We start from the raw sequence: 15,481 nt of genomic DNA on the forward strand, positions 1-15,481 counted from the left end.
GGGGACATCAATAGTGCTTTCCGAGTTGAAACATCGTCATGATTTAACCCAAAGTGTTGAAATGAAAAAAGTTTAAATTCCTATATTCAAAATTCGCGGTAACACGGGGGTTAGAGACGCAAGTGCGCACGCAGAAATCAATGCCGCAAATTTTCAAAGCATGCGCCAGTGCACGAAGACAATCACGTCTGTACTACGCGTAAAGAAATAAATAAGGCAGTGATCAGGTGCAATTAACCGATTGGCAGGAAGTGCATGGTGTAGTGGAATCAGACGGTTCTTTTTTAGTAAAAGCCGCCCAGTTGAAATTCTTCCGAAAACAATGAAATCATAAAACAGTTCAACGGCTAATTGATTACTGTTTTTCTCATTCTTAATACGCGTCGATCACGGCAGACATGGATGAAAATTTGAGCCGGGGCTACGTGCAGTTAGGGAAGGCGAGGGGCATGAACGAATTCAAATTTTCCAATGGATTCACTCATCTGTCACCGCCTGTTGACAAATGCAACTTCATCTACTTCGCCCTTATACTTGGCGGCATAGGATTCCTCTTGCCGTACAACAGGTCACGCCGCAATCAGACACTATATTCCTCCGTGTGTCGGCAATCGAGTGTCAAAGACCTCTGTATCTTTAATTTACGATCTTTTCTTGAAAGTAAAATCGAACTTACGGTATACGCTTGTGCATGCTTATGTCGAACACCAAAACCATGTATACCTTATGTTTTGATATACAGTGGACTTGCATAACGCTGATTCGTATAATGCGATGAGAAGATCGTGACAATACTCGTGAAGCGCGATAAGCTGTATATAGCGGTTAGAAAAAATATTTGAACCTTCTTTTTTTGCAATGAAGAATTTTTCTTTAACAGATTTTATGTACTTCATTTCCATAGCATCAAATTTGTGTAATCATGTAAACATGCTACTAAATGATACGAAATGTAATGTACTTGGATCTGTTTAATTTATTTATAAATGCTATGATAAATACAATGTTATGCAAATACTTTTTGTAGCCACCGTATTTATATATGGGGAAGCTAATGGTTATAAAGGATGTAAAAATTTATCTCTTATCCTCGTATACTGGTATAGCTGATATCAAAGAACGATTCGTATAACGCGGAATATTGCATAAAGATCCACTGTACTTTTAATAGTGATTCTAGATCGTAAATGCTTGTTGAAAATCGATCAATGATCTCAGGGATGGTCATATGAGAATATTGCATGGCTATACTTAGTAGTAGATTGTTAGTAAAAGATATTCCTAATAAAAAATATTAATTAGGTGAGTTTATTATTCATGGAACGTAACGTCGATGTTTCTGTTTCTTACAGTTTCATCATAGCGGTGGACTTTTTTCAAGCGAGGTATCCCGGAACTACTGTAATATTCGATATGTCAGTTGTCTACATTATCATGGCCTTTTTCGCGGTTTTTGCAAATAATATTTTGATCGAAACATTGTCCCTAAACACACGGATAACATTTGGTAAGAATTAACAGTCAGTTAACATTTAACAGTTAACATTTTTGTATTAAAAACATGAAAAAAACATTTTGTATGAAAATATGCTATTATTTAATACACTAATATGAATTGTAGGATATCTGGTAGCCTTCGTCACCTTAAATTTTGTTGTGATTTCCGAGATCTGGTGGGAGCCTTTTAACGTGGCTACTTCTTACACGATTAATTTAGTCGTCGTTGCAATAGTATCGCTGGGCTGTACCGGTAAAGAATGCTTTGTGTCATGAATCCCATGAAAATTCACATTTTATATTAAAATTGCTATTTTTTAATTAGTTCAACAATCGAGCTTTTACGGATACACTTCCATGCTTCCCAGTCGATACACGCAGGCGGTGATGATTGGAGAAAGTGAGAAATAAACACTCAAATAATTGTTTTGTCTAAAGTATCGAATTGACGAAATATTAAAAAAAAACATGTATTTTCTTGCAGGCATTGCTGGCCTTTGGGTATCAATCAATCGAATATTAACAAAGTCTTTGCTTGACGATGAACGTAGCAACACATCCATGTTTTTCGTTTTATCGAATAGCACGATTCTAATGTGCTTCTTACTAAACCAAAAAGTTCGCAAGACTGATTTCGTGCAGTTTTATATAACATTATGTCAAGAAAGAAATCGAATTACATTAGAACCGACGGAAGATGTTGGTTTGGTACGTATCAATTATTATTAACCAACAATTTTAATTAAATAATATTAAATGTTTTTTGTGAATAGATGGATCCATTGGATCAGGTCGGGGACCCTTCGAAAGGTCAGTATGGGGTTCTAAAGATTCAGACTAGTCCTTTAGGAAATGAATCTGCAAGTGGAAACACCGAGCTAAATGGTAAAAATTACAATTTATTTCTAGTGCGTCGAATAACATTTATTTGTGGTAATAAATCAATAGTTTTTATTTTTAGGAACAAATCAGTATTCACCATTCTCATTCAGTAACCCAGTATATGAACCTGGCGCGCCATCAGGAAATCCTCCTGGTAGCGCTGGTCCTACATACAAAGTTGAAGATGTAGTTGTTATGAGGGGAACGTATGGAACTCAAACTAGTAAACCGTGGTCTGAAATCAAAAGTACCATATTCTTTAATTCTACATTTTTATTATACCATAAAATTAATTTTTCTTCACGAAAAACTAACATATATGATATTTTTTAAGAGGGTTTTCTTGCAAGACTTGAAGTAGCAAAGATAATATGCCCATATATGGCTAGTATTGGTCTAGCATACTTTGTAACACTTTGTTTGTACCCTGGAATTATGTCAGAAATTATTTCTTGTGAGCTTGGATCATGGATGCCGGTAATTTTGATGACAGCGTTTAATGCTTCTGATGTATTGGGCAAGGTATAAAGAATTTTAATGTCTCGAATATATATTCGCTGAATATACATTCACCTAAAATTCAACAGTTTAAAAATTTAACAGTTGCGCGCATATGGATATCTTGTTATTTAATATTTCAGATACTTGCTTTGATTCCTTATGATTGGAAACGTACCCAGTTACTATCATTTGCGAGTGTTCGAGTTATATTGATTCCTTTATTTCTACTTTGTGCATTACCTAGAAGTACTCCAATATTTTCTGGAGAGGGATATCCATTGCTACTTTCTTGCTTGCTTGGCGTGACAAATGGTATCGTTGGATCGGTACCAATGATGCAGGCACCTACCAAAGTACCGGAGGGACATCGTGAATTAGCAGGTATTATATACTATACGTATATTTAAATTTTCATTTACGATGATGACTCATTTCTTATAACGCTACTGTATCTTTTTAGGGAATATTATGACTTTGTCGTATACTACAGGTTTGACAGTAGGCTCGTTATTCGCATACATACTGGATACTCGTTTCGAGCTACCAGTCCAGTCGAAAGATGTATGCTTTAATGCATTAAATCCATCAGTAATGCCACTTAATAATACAACACCAAGCATTTTGACAACTATTATGTCTTCCGCATTACCCACGTTAGAAAACGTTACACCAAAGGTAAAAACTACTGTAACTGTCTTGTCAACTGTTTTAACATCCACTTTGATGTCTAATAATACTACCGTTAGTACATTAACTACTGGTGTGATGGAAACATCCACGACTATATCCCCGAAGATGTTTGTTAACGTTACCGCTTCAGTTAATAATGCAATTTTACAACACTAGGATACGCACGTTTGTGTGCTGTGTTGAATCTGGTGCTCTATCTAAATAAATTTATTCAAATAATTTATTATGATGTAGAATCTTATTTATTGATTTGTAGATTATAATTATTTATTCGTTTGAATTATCGCAGTATTTCCCGTACAAAATGATACCGATAAATTTGTAAAATGTTAAAGAGATTTTGATTCCACAGAACGATAGTTAAAATCGCCAGATTGAACACACACACAAAAATTCGAATTCTCGATCCTTATGATTTCGTAAATATTGCAGTAATTATTTACTCGAGTTTTTACCGGAATTTATTAACGAGTAAAGGATATTTTTAACAAAAAGAGTGATCAGGAGTCAATAAAACAAACACGGAGTAATGTTGTATCCACATTACGTCGAATAAATACTTCTTTTTAACTCCTGTAGAATAATTAAGCCAGAAAAAAGCTTTAAAAGTCTTCTTCGATGATATTATTGTGTCTTTTATATAATTGTGGCTAATTTTATAGCCGTCTACTTATTAAATTTTATTGTTAAACGCAAAAAAAAAGATTCAAATATATAGCTGTAAAATTTGTTGCACGTGAGAAGGAGAGCAAAAGATCTTTTTAATCCTTAAATAATATGATGACGAATAATCGTAACTCGACAGAGACAATCCTAATGCGTTAACTCATAGTGTTCCTTTATTTATTTAGGTAATTTTAAGAATTAAGAAAATAATATTTCTCTTAAAGTTTCTGTCTAGATAAAAAAGAAGAATCTGCTACTGAAAATAGTATTTGACTTCGTATCATTTAAGGATTAAATCATATCCTTCGATGAGTTGTTTTCTAATTTAAAACTTGTTAACTTTATGTTAATCCTAGAACTGTCCGGAACGACACGAAAAAGAGGAAAATTATATCCAAACGATATTCAAAGTCCTTCCTGGTAGTTCTGAGCACTGCACTTGTTAGATCAATGGTTGAGACGTAGCAAATTTACGCGATCTAGTTATCGTGCAAGTATATTCTGTAAGAGATTGTTATATGTCTGCGTGAATAGTTAATAATTATAAATGTAAGATATATATACTTACAACATTCTTCCGTATGAAACGAAGAAAACGATGAAAAAAGAAGAAAAGAAGAAAAGCATGTGTTTTTTTCGAGCGCGTAGTTTTTTACCTAAGTTAATACGCCCAGAAACATATCCATATTGTTGCCTGGAAAGGTTTATAATCAAATATTCTCAATCTTTGTAGCCACTGAATGAAACTTTACACACTGGATAGGTACACTCTGCAAAAGATCATATTTTCACGCGTTCTCATATAGAAGTTAAACGTATAATTAAAAAAGAGAAGAAAGGGTAGATTCTTTACCAGAATTCTTTTCACTATTTCTTTCTTAACGTTTGTTTTATATTAAATCACATAATGAAGCTCATCCAAGCTCGTGAATTAAATGGACTTAACCGACAATTTAAAGCTCGGAAGCATTTTTACGAACGTTCCAACGATGAATTACACTTCAAAGTATAAAAGATTAAATCTTAATAGATAAATGTATATGCGTAATATTCACCAAATGTACCACCCATCCAAACAGCTTACAGTTGTATTTCATATATTCAAGATATATCTAGAAATCGTTTAGAGATGAAGCATACATACACACACACACACACAAACACACAACATACAACACACATATGAACCCGGGATTACACGTAAAACATGCACACGTAAGAATTGTCTATACATACCCATACACACGCAAATTCGAGGTAATGCAAATTAATCATATCAATCTTCGATTCGTATCATCGATTCTATCACAATTTCTCTTGTACGATGGTTTGTTTTATCCGATCGCAATCCGGATGCACAAAACGTCGACACCTTTTTCAGACTCAGTAAGTGACTGGAGTAAGATTGTTAAGATTCGCGGAAAACCGACAAGTCGTTACATACATGTCATGTGTATATCTTTACTCTCAACATATCGAGATATGGAGTGGGGTTTTGAAAATTTATCGAATAGGAAAATTTGAGAAAAGTGTTGGGGGATCTTCAGTACAGGGAAAAAACGAAAACACAGCACGTTCCTTTCTGAGATATTTTTTTATGAGATGAATTCCAGTTTTACAATCGCATCGTAGGCGAGAAAAGATATTTTAGTGGTTCGTTAAGCGACTACGGTATATTTTTTATTGCCCTTTCATTAGTATCGTAAACTTGCAATATAAGTTCCATGATATATCTGCTAAAACCTATGTCAGAGAAAAGAGATGAAAAGAAAAAAAAATGCACGTGGGAGAAAGATACTCCAAAGGTCGAACGTAATTAGGGGAATTTATACGAGGATTACTAAAAAAAATCGTAATAGAATTATGAAATGAGTGATGAGGTATGATTATGAGTGTACAGTATAAGAATGCTTCTTAAACGATTGTGTGTAGAAAATACGGAGAGTCCTTTTGTTTGATAATCATATTTTTCATTAAAATGTAACTATCCGTATGTCAGATACGACATGGAGTAATATTCTGTACAGCCTTTAATATATATATACTCGTTAAAAGAGTACGTATACAAAGAAGGGCAGATGTGATCAATTTTTACATTAGTCTTCTACGTATTAGAAGTTACTCCACATCGTAATTAATAACATGTACAAATAATAAATATGTATATATATATATATATATTATATTCTTTAATATATCTTATCCAAGTATAATACTCTTTACGAATCAAACATTACACTCTTGATCACTATCATTAATCGATACTGTCTCCTATATTAGTTTCCCTTACATCAATTAATCGATCTCGCTTTTTTTCTTTCCTTTACTAAAAAAAGAAGGGGACAAATTAATGTACTGAATGCTATACGTATTATCAAAATACTGTCACTTAATTGGTAATAATTCGCAATAATATTTGTTAACAAATTTAAGTGATACAAATCTCTTTTTTTTCAGATTTTCCCTACCTATTACAATAAGCTAAGGCCGGTTCATTAGATATTAACCAAGCCGGTTTAAGAGTATAATCACTATAGCGGCTTAAAAAATGATTAATCAGCAAAGTGATTATGCCCTTAAAGACCGTCAAACCTTTATGTTTCCTTTACAGTGGAATGAAATGGTAAACGCCATTCTATCACAGTTAAATAAATTGAATACGCTAAGTTAAATGTACGCATAGTTTTCAAACAGTCATTTGAGATACTTAGCAGCCCAGTCTGTTCGACCATGAAGACTTCCGCTGCCTTTTGTGTTCAGCACAGTTCCGTATGCGATTGGTTGATGTGTTCCTTTGTTTGTATTTTCTATCGAACCCATAATTGTTAATAGTAATACATTAATAACCGAGATTCAATGATCAACGTTGAAAGTATCTGACCAAATGTAGAAGAAATATTTGTCTTAAAAAATGGACAAGGTTAAGAATACTTACTGATATTCTGTGTACCATAAACGCTGGGATAAGGCAACCTTAAAGTTTGATCGGTGAGGTATCGATTTCGTGGAATATAATATTGTCTCGTCTGATTCTCGACAGAGTTCTTAGGTACCCAGAAGGAATCGGTGAATTCTTCGTACTTTTCCATCGGTTGACCAACCAGGTTCCGTATTAATCTAGGCCTGTTCGGGTCGGAGTCACCGTTTCTTCAAAAATAAAAAAGAAAACGAGAAATCATTAGACGAAACCTCGGTTAAAATAAATCGATTAAAAACTTGAATCTCAGGAATTCATCGATTTAATTTATTGAACATCTTTTGATTTACAATGGAAGGCGGATAGTGTACAAAGTATAAAAAAAATCCAGTCTGAGAAAAGGATTCTCGAAAATCAGTCATGTCCATTAAACAGCATCTAATTACGAGTAAATAAAAGAAATAATCTCAAAAGAAATATCCTATCGTGTCCAGACACGTGAAACATTTGCGAAGCTCGTTTTCCCAGATCATACAATACAGCAACGTACATCCCAGTATCGTCAGCAAGCAAGGGATCAGGATTTGCTTTAGTAGATCTCGAAACATTCGATACCTGGACGCTAAACTCGCACTTGGACCAGCGACGTATCGAGCCACAGCGATGTAATGTTGCTTCCCCGATGCTTTTCGACCATTCTTCACGTTTGATGGCTGCAACTGATTCCAATTGATGGTCGATGGCTCGTTCCAAGCTGGCAGCACCCAGTTCCCGTTGCTCTGCTGCGTGTTCTCTGGCAAATAATTGGCATTCCAATTGGCACGGTTCTCTTTGTATAGTCGTTCTGGGACTAGCTTTGCGTTCACGTTCTCAGGAATGATCTTGCTACTGACGTGGACAATTCAAGGATTAGATTTTATATAGAGTTGTATCGCGGTACGCAGGGAGGATTCCTACTTAATACGCAGCTTTTCGATTTAGGAAATTCGAGCAACGCACCCCAAGAGCTCGGCAAACTCGTCCTCGTCCAATTTTTGGGGATTGCTTTCGCGCATGTAACTATTATGGTTCAACAAAGGTAGTATCGTTTGCTGTTGCTGCTGCTGCATCATTTTCTCTTGTGCTCTGTAATTAAGTGCAAGCTCGTTTGATATTTTTAAACGTCGATTTCATTGCTCTTATCATATGAAGTTAGAACTATCGATATTCTTTATCAAAACCGAGTCCTTGATGGAGGTTTTTCTCAACATTATGTTAATTATTTCGTATCATAACGATTTTCTCATAGTGATTCATAAGTTCATAAGAATACTATCAGGAATCGTAAGTTTCGCAACTTACGACAACTATGACGCACTTTATGCTCGTCACTTCATTTATTGAAAGAAACAAATACATAAAATGAGTTAAGAGGAAGATTCTATGCCTCAAGATAAAACGGAAATCGAGAATAGCAAAATTGCATCGGATGCTTCGTTTTCCAGAGAATCGAATTTAAAAACTTTTTGTTTTTACTTGTCGAAATTAAATTTTAATATAGAAAAACATATTGGAAAATCGCTGGCAATGTGTTTTTGACATTTATCAATTCAAGACAAATTCGATCAAAAAGTATCGAGATCCTTGTGTAACTCTACCTTCGTATGTTAAGGTATAAAGATATAAATATCGATTCAATTCACCTGGATTCCATCGAAGTCCTGAGTACTTCTTGCTGGGCGTAATTGTACGGTTTAGGAACAGGGGGTGGAAGATTCACTTTGTTCAAAACGAGATCTCGTTGAGATGTGACACCGATCTTTGTACTATTAATCATACGCGGGATGTTCGTTTGGAAATAGGGATACCTATAAAAGCATTATTTCAATGGCTATTAGTTATTTCTTGTTATAGTCTACAAGGTGGATCAACTAAATGAGATTACATAAGTTTCTGCCTAATTTATCGTTGTATGAAAAAATCTGTTGAAACAAAATTATCACTAATACAATAAAATAAATACTATTAATAAACCGTTAAAAAGTATAAGTAAAATTAAAAGTAAAAGTACAACAAATAAAAGTCTAGCAAATAATGGTGAAATATTATTTTTGTAATTGTCCGTTCCATTTAGCTGATCCATTACAGGATGAATCGAATGTACAGATATTCTCTAGGTAACTTGTAAAAGTTTTACCTTAGGGATTGCTGTGCTGTAGGCCTTTTAATAGGATTCCACTGTAACATATCTTCCATAAGTATTACTGCTTCTTGGCTAGCATTTGGTATTAAAACGGTTAACGACGTGCGAGAAAAGTTTGGAAACTTGAAATTCATAGCGGCAGCCAGTTGATATCCGTCTGGCCAATCATCCTTCTCCGGCGTGCCAATGACGGAACATATTTTAAAGATTTCGTCGATTTCGCTTTTCCCGGGGAAAAGTGGCCGAAACGTGTATAGTTCGGCCATGATGCAACCCACCGCCCAAATGTCGATCGGGCTGTTGTAAGTCGTGGAATGGAGCAGCACTTCCGGTGCTCTGTACCTGAAATGAGATCCTTAAATTAATTAAAAAGAAAATTCTTCGTTTCTCTTACGGATTTCAATTCATATTCGTTTCTATTATCGTTATTATAAATATTAATATTATAAATATTAATATATAGTATTAATTTTAAGTACGGATACAACTGAAAGATAAGATATTGTCCTTCTCTGACTCAAAAGATTAAAGGGAGATTAAAAAAATTTCTTTATTATGTCATCCGTTATTATTCGTTAAAAATCACTTTACAATTTTCTTATTCATTTTAAATAAGTCGTCCAACGGATGAGAAATATAATTTTGTCAATTGTTCGTGCGATTATTGTTAATTGAACGTACTAATAATAATTATTGATTAAACGAATGTTTGAGTAAATAGATATTACCATCTGGTGGATACGTAATCCGTGTAAGGCGGCCTTGAACGTATTTCCCTGGCCAGGCCGAAATCAGCAATCTTCACCAGTTCTGGCCCCATACATAATAAATTTTCAGGTTTCATGTCGCGGTGGAAAAAGCCATGTTTATGCATGAACGCCAGTCCTTGAAGCACCTGATACACTATGTTCTTGATTACCGGCTCAGGGAAAAGTTTGTCCCTGTTGCATAATACATTTACGAAAGTCCAATTCGTTAAAAGTTGGATAGATAATTTAATAAAATTTTTTTACCTGTCCTTCATTAATTGGTAAAGATTCTCCTTCATATATTCGAAGACGAAATACAACACGTCGTTTTCACGAATTACTTCCTTCAATTTGACTACATTCGCGTGACTAAGTTTTTTCAAGGACTGCAAACGAGAAAAATATTTAAGTAATTTCTTTTTCATTCTGAAAGCTGGAATTATTTTAATAACTAATTTCCGTCAGCGAATAAAATAGTTATAAATTTTAGATACAATCAAAGAATATATGGAATCTAAGAATTCGCAAAATAACACGTACATTTATAGGAACGATTTATTATCTAGACTATGAATTTTTATACAAGTTTATAGATTTACTTGCCAATTGATAAAAAAGAAGACAAGCTAAAAATTACAACGCATACTCTACTTTGTATATCTTACAAATTTCTGCATACGATATTCCGTTCAATACACTTTTAGAATTTTAAATTTTGTGTATAATGCGCCAAACATCATAGTCCAACGATAAGATCAAATTACGAATTCTCTTGCTAGGATCTATAAAATAAATTATTTTTTTTTTGTATTACTTTAACTTCGCGCAAATTCATCGCCTCTTCCCACGAATAATATTTCCTCTTCATTCTTTTTATGGCAACCTTTTCCCCGGTATCGATGCGTTCCCCGAGAACAACGGAACCGAATGTTCCATCTCCTAATTGGTTTAATGTTATATATCGATTCATTTTCATCGATGTTCGAATCGTCGAAGGTTTACAACATTTCTTCAGCTTGCGGACTGATTGTTCGTCTCAAAGTACTCTGGATGCATCATATTAATTTCTAAAACAAAAATTGCCACTTTTTTTCATGACCTTGAGGAAATTGATTCAAGATTAGTTTCAAAGAAATTAAATTCTTAGATTGAATTTTCCATCGAAATAATATTTCGACAGATTGTTTTCCTAATTCCACATTCGCAGTACTAGTACCTAATAATATTATTAATGATTAATAATAATTTAATCTTTAACGATTAAGCACGCGTGAAATATCATGCGAATTTTGTTTCATCATCTTATCCTTATTTATAACACCTACGAACATTATCATCTTTTTACTTTCCGCTCAATAATGATCATAACGATAATAAATATCGATCATGATTATTAAACTTATTTGACTTTATTGATCTCCAAAATGAAAAGATGTATTTTGGTAAATTCCCAATCATAATAATAATAACGTGATTTTCACTAATGATAGCTCGTAAGGATTATGATAATGCAATGTAGTAATAACTCAATAGCCGAGTAATAATCATTATTCTTTTTGCATAGTACGTAGTAGATGACGTACGTTAAATCATTATAATAGTTATCTAAAACTACTTAAATTTACATGAATTGTTAGTTAATGTCTTTATTAGAGTGCCCATTAGAACGTTCGATAAGTAATATAATTATACAAAATGGATATTCATTTGTTATGAATTTGTTATGACATTTCGTAATCTTCATTAACAAAGCGACTTTGATGTCAATATGTAGTTGCGTTCACCTGGCTCTTATGCAACACGAGAAAGAATCAAAGCGTTCTTTTACTGTTCCTTTCAGCAAACGGAAACGCACATTTTTCCTGTAGAAATGTTTTTAAATAATAGATAAGTATTTGGTTAGATTGATCAAATTATTAATTTATTTATCTTATCTTTCTCTCAGATTTCGTATCGTCAGTGAATTATTACTAATTCATCGCTAATTCGAAATAAGACTTTTTCATATTACATGACCCGAAATAGAAAGATTAAGACCCTACCAAGGCTATCTACGTAGCGACGTTTCATAGATGCGTATTAGACTCGTTGATAGCGATAATGGCAAGTACGTTTGCATGCAGCGGTCATTGCGAAGCAATGTGCACCTGTTCACGAAAAAACAATCAACAGAAGTTTTCGTCGCGACGACTGGACATTGCCAGTAATCCTTGCAGCTACGAACGAATGTATCGATATAGAAAAGAAGCGTCTTCCTCGTCGCTCGACATTTTAAAATAATGACAAAACAAAATGTATCTTACTGTACGCTTCGTTAATTGAACATCGACGTAGATCACATTGGTCGTGTCTAGCAGATTACTCGTAGACACTGGGCTTAATTTTTCTGTTAGTTATCTATACGTTATAGAAATTAATATATTAGCTATCTATGTGTTCATCAATATTTATTTGTCTACCTTTTATAATCTGCGATAGAGAAAAGGAAAAAAGGAGAATTTTATCAGATTAACTGTTATTTCTCTCTTTCTTTTATCTTTTTTTTCCTGGAGAAATAAAATTCTATATAACGGGTAAATTATTGTATCTGATAAGGTCTATTTATAACATCTATAACTATTATAACTAAAAGTTTATTATGTTTTGAGATTAATTTTTATGTGTCCTCGTTGTTCAATGATATTCGTCGATATCGCAGTGATGATCGGCACGATTTGTTTGATATCGAAGATAACAATAACAACAATGAACGATCATGAAAAATCTTTACTAGAGAAAAATCGTGCAATTGATCGAAGGAAAAGCTGTACACACTTCAACTAGCTTATACCACTTGTTGTAAGTCGTTGGAGTTAAAGTTTCACCGCTAACGGAAATGTTATCGAGAAAATGCTGATATACAGCTCGTAAAATATGAAACGGTACGCCGGTACCGGCATGTACCATCGCACTGAATTGTTAACTGAATTTCATTTAGTTTGAAATATTGACACTTGTTACTTCTTAGATATACGAGCATATTTTGTTAAAGACACGTGTACTTTATACGTCGTTTATATGGATAAATGTGTAATTAAGTACATGAATAAATAATTTGGTGACATTTTTTGTCCGTTTGTCAATACATGTAAAATTGACGTAAAGGAGCATTATCGTCAATTCGAATAAAAAATAATAAGATAAAAAAATTATAGATAATTTTAAATGCATGATATAAATCGTTAATCGCTAACAATCATTGCTGTTTTATAACTGGACTTCGGATTGTGTCTTTACGTATTTATGGAAAATTTGAAGGCACAGGCACGCGTAATGTGCAAAAATTAATATCCAAGGTACAGTATTATCTGTAGTAATATTTAATACGACAAACAAAATTTCTGACCGTGTTCTATCCATTTAGTTATATTCATAAAAATATCAATTCATATAAATCCGCAGTCTATCGGCAACTAGAGAATTTTAAAACGTTGAAACCTCGGAAATTGAAAGATTTCGAATTTAAAATTTTTGCAAAATAAAAAAATTGTATGTTGCAAGAATTAAGATTATACGTGAGTAGTTTCGACCAAAAAAGGTACGGTAACCCAATTACGTTTTAGAATGATTTTGTTCGATGAGAACAACGCAGGCCAACATCAAGATTAGCATTTTCCTTACGTTCGCATGTGGACAATTTTCGTAACGGGTCAGTCATGCGAGAATATAGATTTTCTTAGGTCTTACGATTCAAGAGACCGGCTAAGTGTATGTATAATAGGCCATTACTCAAGTTCTGACCTTCTATCAAAAGTTATAGCGTTACTTTCTCATTTTCTACGATTAGCAATATATTTCTAATTAACTTGACAGCAAAGTTCTGGGTAATTTACACGAGCCTGTTATTGTATAATAAAAAAAAACGCTGGATCTAAGCAGATTAAATAATAAGATATAAATATTAATGAACTAATAAGTGATTAATTGTAATTCATTTGCTACCCGACATTCAATATTTTTATTTCAAAATCATATTGAAAAATGTTACGCGAAATACTGATGCAAGAACAATTAATACTAAAGAACAGTGTGGAATAACATGGAACGCGATAAGTCGAATTTAAATAGAATAAAAATTTCATCTCGGTAAATTCACGATCAATTGAATCTATTCGATCGTTTACAATTCTTCGCCAATATCTGCTAACATTATACAATATACAAAATATTATACAAATAACCAACACGTAAAAAACAAAACCGATCAATCAACGTAGGATCGTACTATAATTAACACCTGTTTTAATATATTTTGCACATTTTAAATATATTATTTAACTGCGCGTTCTTAATCCTCAAATATTGAATTTACTTATAAAAGGATTACTTTGGAAATTTTTACGTTCAATGCGAACGTGGGACAAAATTCAAAAGTTTTGAAATCTGGCGAAACGACTAAAGTTAAGCAAACGGCTCAAGTTTATCGTATCGCAGTTTTACCGGAAGCGTTAGGAATTGGAGACGTTGTCCGTTCGAATTTCAATATTCACTGTAACTTGGAAAGCGCGAACGAATATGATGATTTTAATTTTTACTTACGACGAAAACCATCTGGCTCACCAACATTCCACGTACGTGATTACTTTTCTGCGCAATGTTCCTTCGCAAACTGTTAATCGAGCGGCCATGCTTCACCGTGTGTAGTCATGGTTACAAGTACTAACTGAAACTTGTACCATTGGTGGTTGTTTTAACCCCTATTGTGATAATTCGTTGGCTGATCGCATTCTTTTTCATTGATGAAAATAAAACAAACATCGAATTTTACATCTGTTGTAAATAATTCAATTATAAGCAGAAATATTATTGGAGAAAAGAAGATGGTAGATAGCGAAAGCAGTACCATTTGCAAAAAGTCAACCAGTATTTATAAAAGTCTAAAGAAATAGGGTAATCGAAGAAATTCGACATAAGAATCGTGCAATTAGTATTTAAAACGGTTGCTTATAAAATTAAATGAATATTAAATGAATATACAATGAACAATTTTATAGACTTAATATTTGATTTAAGGTTGAGATGTTACCGACTATTGCTAGTTCATAAGTACAAATAAATAAGTAACGAATAAAAACATTTATAAACTGAAAATGATATGATGTAAAAAATACCTTATAAGAGATATAGATGGTTAAAATACAAAAATATAAGTAAATGGTAAATATTACATGTTTGCCAATGACAAATTGCAATGATATTTAACCTTTTCGATTGTATTTATAACGAAAGTGAGAGTATCAATTTTTAGATATGTATATTAAAATTATTAAATCGGATATTACTACATATCGCTAAAACTCGTGCAAATATATATATATTTCGAAATATTTTGATGTAACTGAATGCACTTCGAAATAT

General features: G+C 33.2%; 2 protein-coding genes across 4 annotated transcripts; one reads left to right on the plus strand and one right to left on the minus strand.

Moving 5' to 3' along the window:
• Positions 1 to 398: 398 nt before the first annotated feature.
• LOC117207136 (equilibrative nucleoside transporter 4) lies at positions 399 to 5,780 on the plus strand. Its single transcript, XM_033447042.1, has 10 exons — positions 399 to 568; positions 1,353 to 1,507; positions 1,622 to 1,750; positions 1,823 to 1,897; positions 1,982 to 2,205; positions 2,271 to 2,382; positions 2,459 to 2,626; positions 2,714 to 2,901; positions 3,021 to 3,261; positions 3,341 to 5,780. The coding sequence occupies exons 1-10, from the start codon at positions 399 to 401 to the stop codon at positions 3,724 to 3,726; spliced, it is 1,848 nt and encodes a 615-aa protein (XP_033302933.1). The 3' UTR covers positions 3,727 to 5,780.
• Positions 5,781 to 5,956: 176 nt separating this feature from the next.
• On the minus strand, positions 5,957 to 15,384 carry LOC117207138 (serine/threonine-protein kinase ICK). Of its 3 annotated transcripts, XM_033447043.1 has the most exons (11): positions 15,235 to 15,384; positions 14,663 to 14,851; positions 10,899 to 11,151; positions 10,349 to 10,470; positions 10,064 to 10,276; positions 9,330 to 9,677; positions 8,836 to 9,000; positions 8,153 to 8,278; positions 7,769 to 8,041; positions 7,172 to 7,383; positions 5,957 to 7,052 (listed from the first exon to the last, which is right to left on the minus strand). In XM_033447043.1, exons 3-11 carry the CDS (start codon positions 11,058 to 11,060, stop codon positions 6,931 to 6,933), a joined length of 1,743 nt encoding a protein of 580 aa, XP_033302934.1. In that variant the 5' UTR covers positions 11,061 to 11,151; positions 14,663 to 14,851; positions 15,235 to 15,384; the 3' UTR covers positions 5,957 to 6,930. The 3 variants fall into 3 exon arrangements, with proteins under 3 accessions (XP_033302934.1, XP_033302935.1, XP_033302936.1); XM_033447044.1 differs by lacking the exon at positions 15,235 to 15,384 and having other exon boundaries at positions 7,769 to 8,038; positions 14,663 to 14,928; XM_033447045.1 differs by lacking the exon at positions 15,235 to 15,384 and having other exon boundaries at positions 5,957 to 7,043; positions 14,663 to 14,927.
• Between the last annotated feature and the right edge of the window lie 97 nt (positions 15,385 to 15,481).

This window comes from Bombus bifarius, unplaced genomic scaffold (genome assembly GCF_011952205.1).
Source record: "Bombus bifarius isolate JDL3187 unplaced genomic scaffold, Bbif_JDL3187 scf7180000008023, whole genome shotgun sequence".
Classification (NCBI taxonomy): domain Eukaryota; kingdom Metazoa; phylum Arthropoda; class Insecta; order Hymenoptera; family Apidae; genus Bombus; species Bombus bifarius.